The sequence below is a fragment of the Capsicum annuum genome, chromosome 8, assembly GCF_002878395.1.
Source record: "Capsicum annuum cultivar UCD-10X-F1 chromosome 8, UCD10Xv1.1, whole genome shotgun sequence".
Lineage (NCBI taxonomy): Eukaryota > Viridiplantae > Streptophyta > Magnoliopsida > Solanales > Solanaceae > Capsicum > Capsicum annuum.
This window is the reverse complement of record NC_061118.1, coordinates 142976683-142998775: the sequence shown is the minus strand read 5'-3', so window position 1 is coordinate 142998775 and position 22093 is coordinate 142976683. Positions and strand designations below refer to the sequence as shown.

Below are 22093 nucleotides of genomic sequence, written 5' to 3'. Positions count from 1 at the left end.
TTCAAAGCTGAGAGTATTAGTATCCATATCTGCCCAGGTTGAAAAACATTGTAGAGCAGCACAGCACCAACTGTAACCTTAGCCCTCAAAATTGGGTTTGTCGGATCTCGAATCAACCTTAAGTCTGTCGTACATCAAACCACTATAAAATTATCCACCTTAAGCAAGATAGGAACTCAACCCCCTAAACATATCTTCATGACTAGACCAGGGAAATAAAGTCTAGTCTCAAAATTCACTAATCTATCCAAGATCTCCCAGACAATAATCCTCACAATATTAGTCTTATAGCCCTCCATTATACCGCCTACCAAGTAGTCCCTATCAGGTCTCAGTATGTTGTTACCAGAAGTAGGTCCCAATTTATGGCAAACCAATGTCCACCAAGACTTTGCTATAAAATTTAGACTTCCCTTATTAATTTATGAAAATGTGCCAACAATCTATGGAGTATTCCCCTTCTCTACAATAATAATATTCACCATCGAATGAAAGTGGACCATCTTATCATTATTGGATATTTATTTTTTCACCTTTATTATCACATCGATATAATGATTAGTTTTTACAGTGTCAACCAGAAGCACATAAGCATCACCATGTAAGAAAAGTGAGATAGTTTGCACTGATATATTTATATTAATCTACAAAATCTATAATGTCTGTACGGGATCTTGAAATTTCCACAATAGGCCCCATGGAGCTAAAGCTTTTAACATAGTGGGATACGTTGTATAAAACTTTTGAATAAAAGTCTGCATATATATACCTGGTTCTACAGCCATCTGCTCAAATTTGTACTTCTTAACAACCTTTCAAAGTTGGGTATTTCGAATATGCTTGTCCTCAATAATTGCATCTTTACATAGAACCCCCTCTTTGGTCGACCAATACTTAAGATAATGGCACTATCCCGCTCATATTATTCTTGCATGCCTAAAAAACCTCCACTTGTTCACTGGTGGGACCAATGCAACCTCAATTTAAAGGCTAGGTTGGGCTAGTGGTGGAAGATGAATAGGTAATGGTAGACTGTTAGCATTATTTTCATCTTCAACCTCAAATAACTCATCTAAGCTGAAACCTAAACTCATTCCTTTAGATTAGCTGCCAGATGCATTCTCTTCCCCGCTCTCGAAGACACTCTCGTCTCCCCCTCTTCTTTTGCTTTAAATTCAGAGTCTTCTCTCTCTTCAGACTAAAGATGAGTAGGTGAATGTGGTAGAGATACCTAGGCGTTCTTTATATGGGGCCTTAATTGACCCTCTCATAGCACTCTAGAATGTGGCTAGACAGGCCCTGAGATGGGATATCCTTGCATTGAGCCACTTGACTCCTGCTCTACTTCATCAGGCATGTCTTTTAATTGTAAGATGGAGTAAGCTTGTTTCTTGGGAGTTCGCGTTTCCCCCTTCTTGTGTCCCTTTAAAGTGTCATTCTTTGGTGTCATAGTACTTGTAGGGGAGCACACGTTAGTTAAACAAATCATAAAAAAGGTATAAAAATACAGTAACGACAATGAGTCATTTCCTTGGGTTACAACTCATAAGATGACTCGTAGGGTCAAGTCTCAATTTTTTGAAAATTAACTATTGTCCTAAAAACTCCTCCCTATGGGTCATTGGGTGATCCTATGACTTATTGGGTCAGTCATTGGGTTAACTCCTATAAAGTATAGGTCAGGCTTATTAGTACGAGTGTATCCTACGACTCGTTAGGTGACCCGATGAGTCGTCAGGTAACTTGTTAGGAGAGCAGTGATTAGTTTATTTGTAATGACCCTTTCCATCATTATAGGTTAATAAGGTATAAAAATGCAGTAACGACAATGAGTCATTTCCTTGGGTTACAAAAATTTGAGTTAAGTTTTTCCCGAGTTGAAAGTTAAAAACTTTAGACTAGGCTAGGCTCGGACGTAATCGGAGTGAGGTATGGTCTAGGGCAATCTGAGGATGGATTATGTAAACGTAATAAAGTTTAGCATGATTTTATGTTTGCTAACATGATAAGAAATCCATATGACTTTTCAAAAGTGAATTCAGGTGAATAAAACTCTTGATATCAAATTTAACACAAAGGGGTTAGTACGGGATTTCATGGTTTGAGGGTGTCTTGCAAAAAAGGCAACACTGGGAGCTTTTTTAGTTTTTACCTTACCATACCCGCTATAGCGTGTGGCAAGCTACTATGGGACTACCACTATTGCGAAGAAATTCTCTCTATAGAGGGAGTAAAGACGACCAACCCCGCTATAATGGACAAATTTCGTTATAGTGATACTGCTATAGCGGGACTGAATCGCTATAGCGGGGTAAATCGTTGTATATGCAAAAATTTTGTCAAAAATAATTTATTTTTTCTAATTAAATTTTGGGGAGGACACAAGCGATTTGGGGCAATTTTTTACCTATTTTCCACTAAAATTCTTCGTAAAGAAGTTGTTTATTCCTATTAACTAGTTTTTTGATTCCTTGACCTTAGAGTCACTAGTTTACGAATTTTAGGGAGGGTTTAACTTGATCTAATTAAATTTTTTGGTGCAAGGGGGTGAATTAGGTGTAAAACCTTTGAATTTTAGTTAAAGATTGATTAATTACTCTTGCATAACTATAATTCACTAATGTAACCATGGAATTGGTATTTTAAAGTAAATTTATGGTGGGAATGGCCTAGAATGAGGAGGGTTTGATCATGAAATTGGCCTTAGGATTTAGAATTAGGTTATAATCTTCAACATTGTGGGTCATTTGATTGATTAGGTGTTATATTACTGATTTTAATCCATAATCTAGCAAACATTGCACAGAAAAGCAAGGCTCAAGCTTAATATAGCGGTGCAAACTTGGATTGAGGTCGGTGATGGTTTTCATGTAGTTGAAACCTAATTTGTGTGATCTGTGCATGATAACTAATTCTTAGTATGGATTGTACGATGCATATTCAAGAAAAATGAAAGACTATTTCATATCTTAAGTATTTATTGTATGTAACGGACTTATATGAAAGCTTGTTGGATTTCCTAAGTGTTGTTCTGTTATCATTGTGATTGTGATTGTTGTGATATCTATCATTATTGTAGAATGTACAGATATTTGGACATCTCCACGGGTTTGATTGATATAAGGTTCGTAGACACTTGATGTTTGAGATTTGGTACATGGACAAGAGCTCGTCCCATGTAGGTCATGACTAGTAGGCGCATACATACGACCCTTAGCATGTGTGCACAGGGTACAAATGAGTGTGACAGTTTCTTGAGCGAATCGGGGATTATGTGTTTCTTGGTTTTATTGGTTCCTTGAGTGAATCAGACTTAAATGTTATCATTATATGTTGGTTCCTTGAGTGAATTAGATTTATATGCTTAGTTTCTAAAGATGTTTTTTTATGCTAACTGAGATGCAAGATATTTGCTATTGTTGTTGTTAATGTGGACCCTTGAGTGGTATGGGTTGATTGCAAATTGTGACATAACTCTGTGTTGTCTATTATTTGAGTAATTAGGGACATGATTTATATGGTAGTTGCTTCATGGTTGTTGAAATGAAGTCTTATTGATGGTCATCAACAACTTGACTTGTTATCCTTATTGACTCATATTGACTAAACTTCATGTTATACTTGTTTACAGGGTTAAGTTTTATGAACTTGAAATAGAGTTGCATGATAGGGTTCATGGTTGTCTTGTTGTACAATCTTTTGATTATGTGTCCATATTTCTTATTTTGGATTGGTTGATAATCCTACCGTCACACCTTTGTTTCTTATGTGTTGATACTACAATCAAGAAATTGCAGAATCTCTGTCAAGTGCACCATAACACAACCGATTGCATTTTTTCTTGAATTTACATTTAGCCCTCACTTTATGACTTCATTAGGTTTCAAAATAATCTGAATTTTGTTTTCTACTGTATACCTTCCCAAATTTTTTCTAAATTCCTTAGGACCACTAAAACTCACATAAAGTTCAAAAATAGCAACACCACAATCATCATAATACCTGTTTTTACTTTTTTTTTCTTTTTGGTAAATCAACACTCGCAACATCATCCTCACCTAACAAATTAGTGCTATTAAAACTGTCACAATATGAACTATCAATGTACTCTTCATCACCTCCTAATCACTCATATATTTTTTTTCTTATTTCTACCAATGTCTTGAAAACTTCTGTCAATACTAGCTTCACCTACTGGTATTTATTCAAGTACTTTTGATTTTCTTCTAGAATTTTTTTCTACTTCTAATTTTTTCCCTAAGAAAAATTTGAATGACTTTGTTAGTCAATTACTGTGATGATCAATTACTAAGTTGATATATAACTCCTTTTGATTCTGAGATCTAACGTTCTCTCTCTAACGTTCACTCTACGACCTAACGTTCACTGCGCCTGAACCATACAACTCGCGTTGACTGGCTGGCCGTCTCCGATGCCGGCGCCGGCGTAGACGCGCCGGCAACAGGTAGGGTAGTTTCCTCCCTCGTTCTCTTTTTCTCTCCCATAATCTCTCTCTACCCCTTCTCTCTCTCTCCTATCCTTTTTTACACTCTCTCTACTGCTTTCGTTGATGGGATTAGGGGTTCCCGATGGCTCGACTCCAACAATGGTGTAAGGGGGCAGCACCGATCATAACAGGTTGGGATGACAACATACAATAGGACAACAGATTCCAGACTTGCAGCAATAGCCAGAAAAATCTCCGGCAAACTTTGATGATGCACTAGCAGCTGCTTGTCGGCGACTCTATTTCGAAAACCAGATTTGACTCTAAAATTATCGAAATCAGCAGCACGCAAGAGTACCCGGTGACATCTAAACTTTGATATTTAGTTATTTCTTACCGTTTCGATTCTTTATATTACTTTGTTGCTTGTGATTTTAGTTTTGATGGTCTGCTTTTGCGTACTGGTGGATATGTTGTATTGTTCTAGATATTAGGCTGGATAGAATATTTTGTGCGTGCATTCTATTTTCTTACTATTTTTCTGTGTTTCCCTATTTTCCTACGGTTGCTCTGTTTGTTTGTCGGCTTGGGGCTTTTTCATTTTTTGAGTGGTGGCTATGAGGATTGATGGTGGAATAAGGTTATGTCCGAGGGAGCTGGGTTTGAGGGTTGTTTTGGGTTGGGGTGAAGAGGGAAGGGTAGGGGGGATGTGCGGTCCAGGTCGGGTAGTAGGGCTAGTACGGCGAGGGGTGGTAGAGTTAGGCGGGAGGCGAAGAAGATAGGTTAAGGGTAGGGTCTTAGAACATAGGGACCCTTCAGGGTAAGTTGGTAGAGCTGGTGAAGATTCTTAAGAAGAGGAGAATTAATATTGCGTGCGTTCAGGAGACTAAGTGGGTAGGGTCTAAGGCTAGGGATGTGGATGGGTACAAGTTGTGGTACTCAGGGAGTGAGAGACGTCGGAATGGAGTAGGAATTTTAGTGGATGAAGAACTTAGAGAGCAGGTGGGGGAGGTTAAGAGGATCAGTGATAGGTTGATGACGATTAAGTTGGTCATTAGGGGTTTTCGTTGCATGTGTGTAGTGTTTATGCGCCGCAAGTGGATTTGGAAAAGGAGGTGAAAGTGAGATTCTGGGAGGCGTTGGACGAGGTGGTGAGAAGCGTGCCTAACTCGGAGAAGTTGTCATTGTGGGAGACTTTAATGGGCACATTAGGGCTCTTCCGGAAGGTTATGACAATGTGCATGGAGGTTTTGGTTTTGGTGATAGAAATGGCGAGGGAGCTGCTCTGTTGGATTTTGTGAGGGCTTTTAGGCTGGTGGTGGTGAATTCAAGCTTTTTGAAGAAGGAAGATCAACTGATTACTTTCAGAAGCGCGATAACCAAGACTCAGATTGACTTTATGCTGCTTAAGAAGGGGGATAGGGTTTTATATAAGGATTGTAAAGTTATTCTGAGTGAGCATCTTTCGACCCAGCACAGGCTTCTGGTGATGGACTTGATTATCAAGAAGAGCAAAAAAAAAAAGGGTCGGGGAGGGTCGACCTAGAATTAAGTGGGGTGGCTTGACGCTAGTTAGCACGCTGGAGATAGGAGAGAAGGTGACAGGGTTGGGAGTGTGGGAGTGTAAGGGGGATGTGGATGTTAGAGGTATAAGGCTGCCAGCTACATCACGGAGACTACTAGAGAAGTGTTGGGTGTTTCGAGGGGCGGGCAAGAAGGCATAAGGGGGACTGGTGGTGGAATGTAGAAGTTAAGAAGAAAGTAAAGATTAAGAAGGGGCGTATGTTAAGTTGATTGAGAGTAAAGATGAAGAGGAGAAGAGGGTGAATAAGGAGGTTTACAAAGTGGCAAAGAAGAAGGCTCAGTTAGCAGTTACTGCTACTAAGACAATAACTTTTGAGAGCTTGTATGCGGGGTTAGAGGAGAAAGACGGGGAAAAGAAGTTGTATAGGCTTGCTAAGGCTAGGGAGCGGAAGGTTCGTGACCTCGACCAAGTAAAGTGCATTAAGGAAGAGGATGGTAGAGTTTTGGTGGAGGATGCTCATATTAAGAAGAGATAGTAGAAGTATTTTCGTAGACTTTTGAATGAGGAAGGGGACAGAGGTATTGAGTTAGGGGAGCTGGAGTATTCAGAGGAGAGCCGTGATTTTAGTTACTGTAGAAGTTTTAAGGTGGAGGAGGTTAGGAAGGCTATTCGTAGGATGAAGAGGGGTAGGGCGACGGGGCTCGACGAGATTCCAATGGATTTTTGGAAGTTTATGGGTAGGGCAGGCTTAAGGTGGTTGACTAATTTGTTTAACGATATTTTCAAGACTGCAAAATTGCCTGAGGCCTGGAGATGGAGTACGATGATTTCGTTACATAAAAACAAAGGGGACATTCAGAGTTACAACAACTATAGGGGTATTAAGTTGTTGAGTCATACTATGAAGATTTAGGAGAGGGTGGTTGAGCGAAGATTGAGGAGGATCGTGTCCATTTTGGAGAATTAGTTTGGTTTTATGCCAGGTCGCTCGACGAAAGAGGCAATCCACCTGGTGAGGAGATTAGTAGAGCAGTATAGGGAAAGAAAGAGGGATTGGCACATGGTGTTCATTGACCCAGAAAAGGCTTATGACAAAGTCCCTAGGGAGGTTCTTTGGAGATGCTTAGAGGTGAAAAGAGTTTCGGTGGCGTACACCAGAGCTATTAAGGACATGTACGATGGAGGAAAGACTAGGGTGCGAACGGCGGGAGGAGACTCAACGCACTTTTCGGTTGAGATAGGGTTGCATCAGGGTTCGACTCTTAGTCTGTTCTTATTTGTGCTGGTGATGGACGTGTTGACACGGAGTATTCAAGGTGAAGTGCCTTGGTGTATGTTATTTGCAGATGATGTAGTGCTGCTTGATGAGATCCTGGGGGGGGGGGGGGGGTATGAATGAAAAATTAGAGGTATAGAGGCAAACCTTAGAATCTAAGGAGTTCAGGTTAAGTAGATCCAAGACAAAGTATTTGGAGTATAAGTTTAGTGACTTAAGGCAGGAAGACGAAGTAGTGGTGAGGTTGGATTCCCAAGTTGTATGTAAGAAGGATAGTTTTAAGTATCTTGGGCCTATGATTCAGGGGAATGGTGGGATTGACGAGGATGTCTCTAATCGTATTGGAGATGGTTGGATGAAGTGGAGGCTCGCCTCTGGAGTTTGTGTGATAGAAAGGTGCCCCTTAGGCTTAAAGGCAAATTTTATAGAGCGGCAGTCCGTCCAGCCATATTGTATGGAGTAGAGTGTTGGCCTGTCAAGAACTCCCATATTCAAAAATTGAAGGTGGTGGAAATGAGAATGTTACGCTGGATATGTGGGCTTACAAGAGGGGATAGAGTTAAGAATGAGATTGTTTGGGAGAAGGTGGGAGTGGCTTCGGTGGAGGACAAGATGCGGGAAGAAAGTCTAAGATGGTTTGGGCATGTGATGAGGAGGGGCGCGATACCCAGTCCACAGGTGTGAGAGGCTAGCCTTGGATGGCTTCAGGAGGAGTAGAGGGAGGCCGAAGAAATACTGGAGGGGAGTGATTAGAAATGACATGGAGAAGCTTCATCTTACCGAGGACATGGCCCTAGATAGGAAGGTGTGGAGGTCGCGGATAAAGGTAAAAGGCTAGGGTGAGTACATGGGTTTTAGCAAGTAATTAGGAGAGTCCCTGTTTAGCCGGGGTAGTAATCGTAGGACTGTATCGATAGGTAGGAGCCATTAGTCAGGAGAGACTGGGTGTGGTGGGTGGCCTTGGTCTGTGAGTGTAGGTTACTACTAGGCGGGTACCCTATTTCAGATTTTATTTTTCTTATTTCTTATAGCTTATAGCTCTTAGTTCCTCTATCCTGTATTGCTCTGAGTTCTATTTTACTATTTCTGATTCTTTACTTCTATTAAGCCACCCATCCTGCTTCACATTTCATTACGACTTTTTTTTTTATCTTGAGTCGGGGGTCTATCGAAAACAGCCTCTCTACTTCTTCGGGGGTAGCGGTATGGACTACGTACATTTTACCCTCCCCAGACCCCACTATATGGAAATACACTGGGCTTGTTGTTGTTACTTTTTTCCCTAAAGGATATCACCTCTTCATCAATGTCTGAATCATCCTTATCAGGGATTTCACCTCCTTCTAATTCACTACTAGGAAAATCTGTTTCATTACCATTTAGATCAAGATTAAACCCCCTATCCTCATTACTATAACTGTCTATACTATCTTCATCAAAAGAGTCATTACACTTTGACCCTTTAAAAAGACCAACAGGATTTGTCACAATCTCAAGCTCATCATCAATGTCAAGTTGAACAAACACATCAAGCTCATCACTATCTTTTAAGTCCTTCACAAAGTCTAACAACTGCCTATGAGAAATAAGTTGAACTAATTCACCACCATCTATATATTGACAGTAAAACTCCTCCACTTTTGAGTACCCGAGATCTTTGGTGTAGGAAAGAAACTCAACAAGACCGTAGTGGTCTTTATCAATAGCGACAATAAAGATACCTAATTCATCTTTATAATAGGATTAGAGTTGCTACAATAGTCCCCTCATGATGAAAAATAAGTCAAAATAAAGTTGTCCATTATATTCCTTCACAACCCCCAAGGATTATTAACAATAAAAAAAAATACCCAAAAAGCCTCTACTTGTAAAATTATCAAAATACCTTTAAGTTTATCAATCAAATATCCAAAAAAAAAATAAAATCTAACTTTTGAAAATCCAAAAAAAAAAATACTAACTTTAGAACTAAAATTCTCAAAAAAATTCTAAATATGCAAATTCAACAAACACTTTAGTTGTGTTCAACAAACAATCCACAAGTCAAGGAATATGCATAAAAACAAAAGAAAAATTTAATAAGACCTCTAACTTTATCAACTTTAAAATTGATGTTGAAATCGATATCAAGAAAAATGCATCAAAATTTGATTGTAAGTATTGTACCTACAAAATACATGACTATTAGTCAGTAATCAGTATGAATCCAAGAAAAATCGAAGCAAGATGACAAAAATGATCGAATAGCTTACCAAAAGTTTTCATCGAGTAAATCGACAAAAGTGGAAAATATCCCCCCCCCCCCCACCCCCCCTTTAAATTAGGTTTGGTTGGTGTGGAAAGTTAAAATGACATGGCAAGTTTTAATAGGCATTCAAAATTCATGTGGATGTGATTGTTTACATGTGCCTAGAATTTTTCTCAACAGGGTAAAAGGTGCCAAAAGTGACACAGTTGGAGGTGTTTAAAATAAACACTGTCCATTTTAGGTGTCAAAATAAAAGTTCTTGCCAAGTAAAGGTGTCCGTTGATGTGTTCGGCCTAAAATAAATAATGTTATAATGATTTAAAAGTTTCTCAATAAGAATTTATAAGTTTTAACTTGTTTGAGCAATATAAATTGGTTGTTAAAGTTATGCTTAATAGGTTAAAATTTGAATGATTCAAATTCAAATATATTTTTTTCGGTTTCTTTATTTTTTTTCCTTTCATTAAATCTATAATAAATTAAAATATTAGTTGAGTAAAAAAAATGTGGGATCATTCTCCATGCTTGCCATGTTAGTGTTTGTGATGATATAGTGATAGTAGATACATATTCAACAATAACACATGACTAATATATGAGTACTGAATTGAAACGAGACATTGTTAGTTAAAATGGACCAAATTAAAGTGTAAAAAATAAAACTTACATAGCTATAGTGCTAAAATTATGGGTTGTATGGAAATGAATCAACTTTTACCTAACTTTTTAATAATAAAACTAGTTATTCGTGGCCGTGCTAAGCCCCCGCCCCAAATTCTAAATATAAAAATAGTAATGCTTTAATTAAAAAAATTAATTTATATTATTTTCTTTTACTGCATAATTAATAAAATCTAATGACACATCAAAATAAATTATTCATAAATTTTCATTATTATTAAATTTGCCAAAATTTATAATGAAAATACAAAGAGTAATTTAATTGACTTTCTTATTCATAGTTATTGTATTTTTATTTTTGCCATACTCCTTAAAAAATTATTTTCCTCCATAAAATAAAAAGCAATCTTCTTTACATTACCTTAATTAAATAATAACAATTTAATATAAGTTTTTGATTATGTAAAAATTCATCTGTCTTAAATTTAATTTTTAAAAATATTACTAAGACCATCATTATATATAAGACATATTGATTACAAATTAAGTATAAATATTAAAAATAAAATATAATATAATTCAGAGAAAGTAAAGAGCTAAAAATTCATAAAAATTTGCTACTCCTTCATCTCAATTTAAATGTCTTACTTCTTTTTCGATATGTCCCAAAAAGAGAGGCTTTTTCTATATTTAATAAGTTTTTAAAATTTTAATATTCTACGTGGCAAGTCTAAAACCACAAGATTTAAAAACTGGATGGAGTTTATATAAATCAAAGAAAATAAAGAGCTAAAAAATTCATAAAAATTTGCTACTCCTTCGTCTCAATTTTAATGTCTTTACTTCTTTTTTGATATGTCTCCAGAAGAGAATTTTTTTCTATATTTAGTAAGTTTTTATAATTATAACATTATACCTGAAAAGTTTAAGACCACAAGATTTAAAAATTATCCGTTCCATCCATCTCATATTAGTCGTCCACATTATAAAAAATAATAGCCCAAATTATTTGTCAATTTGCAAAACAAAAGAGAATTAATTAAAATTTTCTATTTTACCCTTATAATTGAAATTCTTTATGAAGTGTATGCAAGTTTATAATTTTTTCAAAAAAAAAATCATAAAGCTACTCTTCTTATTTATGGAAGGGCATGTGAAGAAGAAAGTGGACAACTAATAAGGGATTGAAGAAACGCATCTTTAATTTAAAACCACAAAATTCAAAAACTTTACTTGAAAAGGAAGGAGCACAATGTCAAAAACTCAAAATACACCAATCATAAATATTCATGTAAAAATAATTTTTTTTTAAAATATAATAATTAGATCCAAAAAAAAAAAGGACAAGACAAAATAAAGAAATGATTGTAACAGTAAAATAAAAAAGATAAAAAAAAAATCCACATTAAATTATATAAACAGATAAAATTTGTTTACGAGGACTACCAAAATTTGATATCCTCCCTCCCTTGTATATAAGTTACGTGACTAAGGAAATGCTCTTTGCAAGAGAAATTTGGGAGGAAGGTGGGGGCTGGTCCACGTTAAAAATGGAAGCTAGCATAGGAAATTATTTTGGAATTGAAGGAAATTGCTTGCGAAAAGCTATTTTACTCATTACAATCGTATACATGTTCAGACATTAAAAGGTAATTATCACCAATATCATAAACACAATAAATTTTAAGTATATCTAAAAAAAAATATTTTTAAATAATGTTCATCGATTATGTTTAAAACTTCACAAAAAAAGGTTATTGATATTTACAACTTTTATCTTCATATTCTTTCTAATTTTTTTTTAGTTAAATGGCTTAATAAATACAATCTAATTAAACTAATTTTTATGTAGATTTATTTATAACAACTAAATGAGATTTCAATGTCAAATATTTTAATTGTATTATAATGTAGTTAGCTAATATTAAAAATAATATGAGAAAAAAATTAATAAATATCCTCTTAACTTAAAAAAATGAATAACTAAAATGAAACATCTATTATTTGTACAATACCTTGCTATTTCTGCAATGCAATTTCAGGCAAAATACTACCCCTCTAAATGAGGTTTGACAATATAACATATTACTTCTCCCTAAATAATTTAATCAACTTCAACATATTGCTTCAATATAATTTTAATCAACTTTAATAATTGTGATTTTCAACCAAAGAAAGTTATTCTCTTTATTAAAGAAAAATAATTCATTTTACAAATAGCAGTAAAGGATTCGGACTGATGCACTTTCGCTGGAAAGTTCCATTTTTGTTCTTCACTCCCGTACATGTATATAAAAAAACAAAATAAAACCAAGAGATTATTATAGTCCCCCTCTCATCAATGAGTATTTTAAAATTAAAATTTGTATATTTACTATTTAGAAACTAGTCAAAAAATATGAAAACAAATTATGTATTAAAAATATATTTAGGATCATTTGATAAAGTGCATTAAGAAAAATAATACATATATTTATTTTTATATATTATTAGTATCTTATTTAGTACATGTTCTATTTGGTATTATAATATATATAATTAATACATAAAATCTATGATATTATGTATTGAATTTCAATATGATTAAAGATACAATTTTATATCATATTCTTTTTTATATCCTTTTCTTCATATTTAAAGAGAATAATTTTTATAAAAAATATATTATCTTAAAAATTATACAATCATATTATTTAATATATCAAATCAAATACTAAATAAAAAATAAATATAACTAACATATCAACATTACTACCACAAAATTTACTAATACATCCTATTTTATATATATATATTTCTTTTTGGCTTCCCAAGTCTACAAACATAGCCGTAAGACTAATATTTGTTCCTTGATTAGCTCATTTAAGTATTAAGAAATTGGTCACAAAATTTGCTCCATCTAGTAATCGAACCAACCACTTGTTTAAAGGAGCGAGTTGATAACCACCACACCTATTTTACCATTAATTTAAATACTTCTATCCGACAGAAATGGGGAGGAACGATTTATATGTCAGCGCAGTGTGACTTGTTTTTTCATGTCAAGGGATTAGAATCCATGGCGTCGGTGAAGTTAGAGGCTGCTGAGCTGCGTTCTAAGTTCCTCCATGTTCTTCGTAGTCGTCGTCCTTCTCAAGGTCTACTTTCTTCTTTTTTTCTTTACTCAAATTACTTGTTCAATACTCACTGCTTTACTAACATCTTTTACTCATCTTCTTGATGAATCTTTTCTAATTTTCATTACTAACGGACAAACTTTCGATTTAGGGATGAACTATAAGAAAATTTAATTATCTACCAGCTTTTTAGCGGATTAGCTAGGGATTACTGATAATTTTTTTTGTTGTTGTGTAATTGGGGACAAAGTTAATTTAAACTTCAATCCTTAAATGAATGTCAAGTTTTCTTTTTTGAATCATTGTTCTTAGTCAATTTAGTGGTGTCATTGTCAATTGATTCAACTATTTGACTTTTCCCTATATCTGCAACAACCTTGCAAAGTTAGTTGCCTTTTTTCCTTTTCAGCGTTTTTAGATATGTTGTGTTATACTTTCTCTCTCACAACTTCCGATCTTTTTCTTTTTTCCTATGTTGCTTGGACTCTCCAAAACTGCTACCGCACCCTTGTTGGATCCTCAAAAAATGTACTACTTTTGGAGGACCCACCACGCACCCTTAGGCATTTTTGAAGCAAAATAGATTTTTTGTGGTTTGATTTTTTAATTGGATTAGGAAATAATTGATGAAAGAGATTATTTTGAAAGGGAAGACTAGAATGCAACAGAAAAATGTAGCAGTTGAATGATCCAGGGGGTATCACGTTTTTAGTAAAAGGCTGATCCAAATCTAATTAGATGGTTGTAATTCTGTAAGATAGTTTAGGTTGACGTCATTGGAGCGGAGTGTTGGCCAGTCAATAACTCTCATGTGCAAAAGTTGAAGGTGGCGGAGATGGGGATGTTGTGATGGATGTGTGGGTTTACTAGTAAAGAATGGATTAGAAATGAGGTTATCCGAGACAAGGTGGAAGTGATTTCGATGGAAGACAAAATGACGAAAGCAGGGTTAAGATGATTCGGACATGTGATGAGGAGGTGCATGATGGAAGACTAAAGAAATATTGGAGGGAGGTGATTGGACATGACATGGAGCAATTATAATTTATCGAGGACATGACCCTAGATAGAAAGGTTAGTAGGAAGGAATGTGTCCATGCTAGTAGGCAGGCGTGCTTTATTTTGTTATCCGTGCTAGTTGTCGTAGTGCTACTCTTGCATTGTCTTGTTCTTGGAGTTTTGGTGATGTTTGTTGTTTCGGGTAAATTATTTGTGGTATTATTTTGTGGTAGTCTTGTTTCTGTTACTATCTATTGTTTTGTTACTACCTCTTGTTTCTTGTTCTTATAGTATGTCTTTTTTCTAGACTGTTTTTGTCTTGAGTCGGGGATCTATCAGAAACAATCTCTCCATCTCACCTATGGGGTAGTGGTATGGACTGCTTAAACTCTTCCCTCTCCAGGCCCCCACGAAACCCCATTTGTGGGAATATACTGGGTATGTTGTCGGGGTTCATTGGAAACTTAAATTTTTGAGTGGTGGAAAGGTTTGTTCTAATCTTGTTTCGTGGCATGAGAGGATAGAAAAAGTAGAATTGACTGTCAAGGATGAGAAGAGATGGAAGGAAGACATTAATAGTTTACTTCAACATTGTCTGAGTTTTAAAAAATGTCGACTGGTCCGTCTCGGATCATCAAGTGGTATACTTTTTGAGGATCTGGCACGGGTGTGGTCGCAGTTTTGGAGAGTCCGAGCAGCACAACGTACCACCAAGAGGTGGGGAGAATTAAGATGGTTGGGATCCCTCTACCCTTAACAAACCAGTGGTCTCGGGTCTGAGTCCTACTAAGTAACTTCTTGGTAGGAAGCGCTTTACCTATCCTGCATGAATCTTGATTAGTCGGGTTAGTGGGTTTTGAATACTGGATGTGTAGAACAAAAAAGTGTAGCTGGACTAATGAAAAAGGAACAGAAACTGTTAGTTGCTTTATATTATTTATTTTCCAGAATAAACATACTGGCAAAGAGACATATAGTTTCACTTATCCTAAAAAATGAGATATATTTGTGTTTGTTGTATTTATTTATGTCTCGAGTTTATTGGTATATTCTTTCAGACATTTGTCTCTTCTTGTAAGGTTTTCAACTTACTAAAAAAAAAAAGAAAATTAACCCTGTAAAGTGAATGGTGGTTCACTTTTAGCTGACCGGGCAGTTGAAAGGGAATATTTCTGTAAACTCTTGTATGGGCTTTTGGGTTTTGAGGGTTATATCAAGGACACGCTATCCTAGAAGGGAGATTTTTAGTTATCTGGATTGAAGAGTGAGATTTTAAGTGAAAAGGTGTTCAGAGTTTGAAGGCCAATTTCCTCCAATTTTGGGATTTTGTATGAGTTGTTTTAAAAACCAATTCCATGTTAATAGACTCTTACAGAATAATGGTTCTGTAATTGGCCGTTTCTGGTAGCAAGTGCATTTTGAGATCATCAGTTCTATCTCTTAGTAGATTCGACGAATTACTGTCAAAATTGTCTTTTTATTTATTTTATCTAGACACATATTAGCCATCTTATCTCTTGGGTGATAATTAGCAAGTTCTATTGCCTGGTCTAGTTCCTCATAGTTTCCAACTTATATTTTGGATGTTAATTAACAAGCTTGTATTTGCTTGGACTAATTTCTTCCAGTTCCACTATCTGTGGTACCTGGAAAACCTGTGAAGGATCCTTTCTTTCAGGAATCTCCAAAGCCAATCTTCAGTGAGGTATAAAACTACTACGATTTCTTTGTACTGCTAATTTTATACTCCGGAGACTACATTTTAACATTTTTATCTGAAAATTATAGGCAATGGCATCATGCCCAAAGGAAGATATACCCAATTTTAAGGAACTGCTTCAAGAGGAAAATTTCTACCTGACTACTGAGGTGATATGATTATAGAAGTATAAATTCGTCGGCTAATCTACTAATTAGTATATAACCAGATTCCATTTATCAGACAGTGTACTTCTTGAGTAGCAGAAAAAGCATCTAAGATGATAATCTTCTGACTTCTGCCATGCAGCTAATTTCGTAATAATCAATATGAGATATGACTAAATTAGGTAGTTGTGATTGACTGCTCAAGAGGTATTTTTTTGGTTTCTTCGTACCCCTCCTCGTCTAGTAGTTAGTTCTCCTCCACCCACAAAAGCAAAACCGTAAATAAGCAACAAAAGATACTTCGGGAATTTCGTTTTCATCACATTTTGAAATAAAAAAGTACTCTTTGTCGTCTATAAAAGTTTTTGCATCTTTTTTTAGGGACTGCAAATAAAACGAAGAAGTATTCTTCTTTTTTAGATAAACTATTACTAGGATCAATGTGTAATACATTTTAACTGTAGTGTTTGAGAATTAGAAAAGAAACTCTGACGTGGATTAAATGGTCCTAAATCAATGTTTCAATGACCATGAAATTTCTAGTGAAGTATAAGAAATCTAATGAAATTGGTTTGACGCAGTTTAGTTCTTTGAGTTACGAGACATTACTTCACTGGAAAGATCCAATATGAATGGACATATTCTCCATGTCTATAGCAATTAGTATCGGGCATGAACTCTCTTATTGTTTCCAGGAAGGAGGGCAAGGGCTCTTACCTGTATTGGTAATGAGTGTGAAAGAAAGTGACAAGAAGAAGAGGCCTACTATTGTTTTCCTGCATAGCACGCACAAATGCAAAGAGTGGTTGAGACCATTGCTTGAGGTGACATTTGTTGTTCTTTTGGAATTTTTTGAGTTCTCGCTGCAGTGTAGTTTCAAGGACATTTTTTTTAGTCAGGGTTATGCTTCAAGGGGATATATCGCTGTTGCAATTGATTCTCGATACCATGGAGAGCGTGCAACCAGCATTACAACGTATCGAGATGTTAGTATTTTGCTTTATGCTTATGTGTATATTCAATTAGCTTATACAGAAAAGAACTTTCCTCTCTGGCCGCTTATGCAACTGTGGGCTGTCGAAAATTTTGATGTGGTTCTAAATCATGTCATGGATTTGGTGAATTGATGGATACCCCTGGCCTTAGGTTGTGTTTGATGATGGAGTTTCTTGATGAACATTAGCCCATGAAAGGCCTGAATATAGACACTTGGGAGTAAGCTAAACGCAGGAAATACTCTCTCACAATTGGCTTCATAATAAGAATTCTCTCTTACAAGTGGTTTTATAATGAGAATAAGTAATGGTGGTCCAACCAATTATGCTTGAATACTACTATAAATGGTTGACTTGATCTTTTTGACTTCTTCTTTCTGTAGTACAGGCCCTCGTGTCATCATGGAAAAATGGAGATACGATGCCGTTCATATTTGATACGGTAATCATTAAAAAAAATCTAACCTGATTCTACCATTTGAGAAAGCTTGGTGAAATTTTGTTATTATTGTCAAACCGCCATGATTAAGAGTTGATATATGGAGCTCTGAGCATACCTTTTGCTGAGCTTTGAAGGTTTGGGACTTGATAAAACTGGCAGATTATCTTACTGAGAGGGAGGACGTTGACCCATCAAAGATAGGAATCACTGGCGAGTCTCTTGGAGGTTTGACAAGTGAATTAGGAGCTTTACATAACAGTATATTAAAGAACATCAAGTTCAAGTCAATTTCAAAAAGAAAAATTAAATTCAATTTCAAATGCATTCTGCCTTGCAGGTATGCATGCTTGGTTTGCAGCATTTGTTGACACTCGCTATTCTGTGGTTGTCCCCATAATTGGTGTTCAGGTAGCTTGTGTTAAGTATTAATAGGATCAGTGATAGATTTTAATTGATGGAAAATTATGATGAGAATATTGAAACGAGGTTGTAGGGTTTTCGATGGGCAATTGAGCATGATAAGTGGCAAGCAAGAGTTAACAGTATCAAGGCTGTATTTGAAGGTGAACACAACTCCAAGAACCTTATTAGTTGGATCACCTACTCTACTGCTGTCTATATGGTTCCTAGCACAGATGTGTCACTTGTTTGACACTAGCTACTTTAGTGCTGCATATACGGTTCTTTACTTATCCGTTTTGCTTGTTTTGTTTTTAGAAGCACGTGCTGATTTAGACAAGAGTGCAATTGATAAAGAAATAGTTCAGAAGGTCAGACTGATGACTTTCGCGTTTAATTTCTCTCTTTATTCATGCATTATGAGCAATTCAAATACTGTGGTCTTCCCACTACTTCTCAAGATTATTTAAGAGACATTCATGTGATGCGAGGTTTGGCATCTGAGCTATATAATACACTTAAATAAGGTATAGGATGGGATATGTGACTTACTGATTAAATTTTTGTCTGTGTGTGTGGGTGGGTGAGGGTGGGGGTATGTGGTCTTATATTATTACATTCTAGGTTGGCTGAAGTAAGTTTTATTGAAACAGACCTAAGCTATATGCAGTGGTTGCAGCCTTTTAGATTTAATCACCTCTGTCAAGAGTCTAAAATAGAAAAGTTCGTTCCTTCAGGTGTTATCTTTCTGACAGCATTGTAAACATTCATGACTATTTTAGTAGCAGATTCAGCAATAGAAAGAAGAAATAATCATTTGATCTTCTAAAACAAGAAGCAACACGGGGTAACTAAGCAGCTCTCGAGTCTAGAATGGCAGAAAAAAGGGACATCATCCAATATAGTTCAGACATTTCTGGATTTTGATAAATCAGTAAGATATAAAAGGCCTTTTTTCTCAATTAATTGATAATTATTAATACCAATTTTAGTTTTGAGACGCCTGCACGCATAAGAAATTGCGGAGCCCCCTTGATAGTAATAAAACTTTGCGCAAAGTTTCCCCCTTTTGTATGAGCTACAAAGGTCTCAAAATGATTTTTCAGCTCAGGGGAAGTTTGCAGAATTGTGTTCCATCGAGAGCTAACTGTCCTTTCCCATATTTTTACCTGAAAATCTAACGGAGACATTACTGTGGATATTCTGACCAAAAATTAGACAGAGATCACATATATTATTCATTGTTACAAAGATTTAAGGGAGACCCAGTTGGCCACAATTATAGATTCCGTCGGACTCAGCTTTACTTTTATTTTCATTTCTTCATTGTTGCAGAGATTTGAGTGAGACTCAGCTGACCACAATTTAGAGATCCCCTGAAATTTATGCTTGCTTTCAAGTCCCGTGATTGAATTATTTTGCTTTTTACCTTTGCTTCAGCTGATATATCTTCAAGGCTTGGTATCAAAGGCCTCTTGCCTTAGACTTCCTTTTAGCTAAAATACTCATCAATTTTTATATTGATTAGCGTGTAAAACCAGCACGCTTTATGGTTTTGGACATTGAATCTTTCCAAACCTCTACAGAGATAGTGAGCCTTTAGAAATTTTTGTAGGTACATCAAGAGATGTGTCATGATCTCTCTCTCATGCCTAATTGAATTTGTAGTTGTCCATCTCCACTTCTCTCTGCGCCACGTCCGACAAGGTTATGCTAACAGGACAATCATCAATAATCACCCTTTTCTTGGGTGACAAAACTGCCATCACGAGAAAGGACTGTCGAGAGACTTGACCCGCTCTATTAATTAGTGAAGTTTCAGTGTTGGAAATTACACGAACTGATTAATCTAGAGTTAGAAAAGATTTGAATTTATAGTCTTAAGTATCGTACTTTTTACGCTTCTTGCAGTTTTTTTCATAAGTTAAATATCATACATTGTAAAAATCTATAATAAGCTTCTCAAATGATATATTTCATGGAACTATCTGATGTTTAATACGTAGTATATATCACCAGGTCTGGGATAGGATTGCCCCTGGTTTGGCCTCTCAATTTGATGCACCATATACAGTTCCAACTATTGCACCGCGCCCGTTACTGATTTTAAATGGTACGAGAATTTACATATCTTAAACAACGACAAAGAATTCATTACATTTATTACCCATCAATCATCAAATACATGTGCTCTTTTCCTCTTCTTGCTGTCTAAAGGATAAAGTCTACTTTTCCAAATATTACAGGGGAAGATGATCCTCGTTGCCCACTAGGTGGCCTGGAAATTCCAGAATCAAGAGTTTGCAAAGCTTATGAAGAGGCTAATTGTCCTCAGAATATCAAGGTACAAAGCTCACTTCCAGCCTGCTTTTTATGTGAAAAAAGAAAAGAAAAGCTTTTTTCCTTATTTCGCTGTCATTAATTACAGCTTTTGAGGATCTGAAAGGATCAAAATGAACATACTATGGTATGAACTCCCAGATGACTGATTATGACATGGATACTGCTGCAATTCAGTACTCAAATCTATAAATAACGTGTTTTTCTTTTTTTTTTCAAAAGTTCTACACAAGTGGATCTTGGGAGAATAGGATGTACATAGACCTTACCCCTACATTTGTGGGGTAGAGAGGTTGTTTCCGATAATTAAATATGGACTTTTATAAGGGGGTGTGGGGAACAGAAATGGGTGAGAGAGTAGTGAGAAACTTGTTTGGGGAGACTCAAGCTGACTTTAAACTATATGAGCCTTAGTGGTTGACCTGTTTCAGTTACTCTCAAGTATCTTTTAATTGTTTCACTTTTCCATTCACTTCATTTGGGATTACTCCAACTTGTTTCTTTGGACTTTTCAGACTCTTCAATCCACTCAAATGTTCTTCACTCTCTCACTCTGTAAAAATTTGGCCAAATTAGTTAATCAAATATCTAGAATAATGGTTTTCCCAAGACCAACTGGTCTTTTAGTTCTTGGATTATACTTCTCTGTTGCAACTTGCAAGTAAATATTAATCTTCTTAGGTTCTGAGACGCTTGTTTTAATAAATTTCAGCTGATAGCACAACCTGGAATTGGTCATCGAATGACACCGTTGATGGTAAAAGAAGCGAGTGACTGGTTTGACAGATTTCTTAAAGTATAATCATCAATGCTTGAATCTACAGTGTCAAACATTCTTGTCTCAAGGATTCAGTGATAGTTCCTATAATTGTTTTGAAGGATTACTGTTAAGATTGCAATTTGTATCTTTGGCTTGGATTTGGTCTTCCATTTCTTTTCATATTATGTTTCCCACGGGGGATTGATTTTTGGCGGAAGAATTATTCTCCAGAGAAGTTTAGAATTTAAGGAAAATGAATGTCTACCAACCAAATTGTTTTTTATTTGAAGGACATGCGGGATATTATGGAAAATTATTTGCTTATTTGCCCCTGGACTTTGTAAAATAGTTTAAACATATTAACTAGTGTGCACCGTGTGCAAACAAAAATTACATGATCAGCTTATTTTTTATATGCTTACGTCATAAATATATTACCATAAATGAATGTCTATTTATGAAAAAGTTAGAAATCTTAAGGTTAGTTTTTCCTTATAAATAAAGAGATTTTTCTTCATTGTAATTCACCGATCAAGAGAACTCAAGAGAAATGATTAATCACTCTCTCCTCTCTCTATTCTTATTCTTACTTTATATTTTATAACAGTTATCAACACAAGACTGTCAAACAAGGCGAGATTATAAATCTAAAGGTAATTTTAAGTCTAGTAATTCTTTGTTATTTGTCTTTTGCTATTAATGGTATAACTATTATTGGATTTGAGGAAAAATAATTGATATGAAACCATTTATGCTTTAAATTTGTTCATGAAGAATAATATTGTTAAAAAATATAATGATGAATTTAAGTCACATCTCATTAAGAGGGTAAGACATTGGGTTAAAAGTTTTAATGCATCATTATAATAAGATGTTGGTTCATGTCCCATCGAGTTATAGCCTAAGACGTCTTTATATGAATAAGATATTGAGTTTGAATCTCAATACACTATATTGATGATATTATGATAGCTAAGGTAAAATAATGGGTGTTTGGTAAAAAGTCACAAAACATATTCAATTGATATGCTCTATTCCATGAAGTGAATATGGTAGTAA

At 35.5% G+C, this 22093-nt stretch overlaps 1 protein-coding gene across 1 annotated transcript; it reads left to right on the top strand.

Moving 5' to 3' along the window:
• Nucleotides 1-13006: 13006 nt before the first annotated feature.
• On the top strand, nucleotides 13007-21358 carry LOC107839141 (putative esterase YitV). Its single transcript, XM_016682507.2, has 13 exons — nucleotides 13007-13254; nucleotides 15861-15937; nucleotides 16021-16101; nucleotides 16794-16922; nucleotides 16998-17084; nucleotides 17482-17535; nucleotides 17670-17760; nucleotides 17873-17943; nucleotides 18029-18098; nucleotides 18253-18305; nucleotides 19954-20047; nucleotides 20181-20278; nucleotides 20987-21358. The coding sequence occupies exons 1-13, from the start codon at nucleotides 13128-13130 to the stop codon at nucleotides 21074-21076; spliced, it is 1122 nt and encodes a 373-aa protein (XP_016537993.2). The 5' UTR covers nucleotides 13007-13127; the 3' UTR covers nucleotides 21077-21358.
• Nucleotides 21359-22093: the final 735 nt, after the last annotated feature.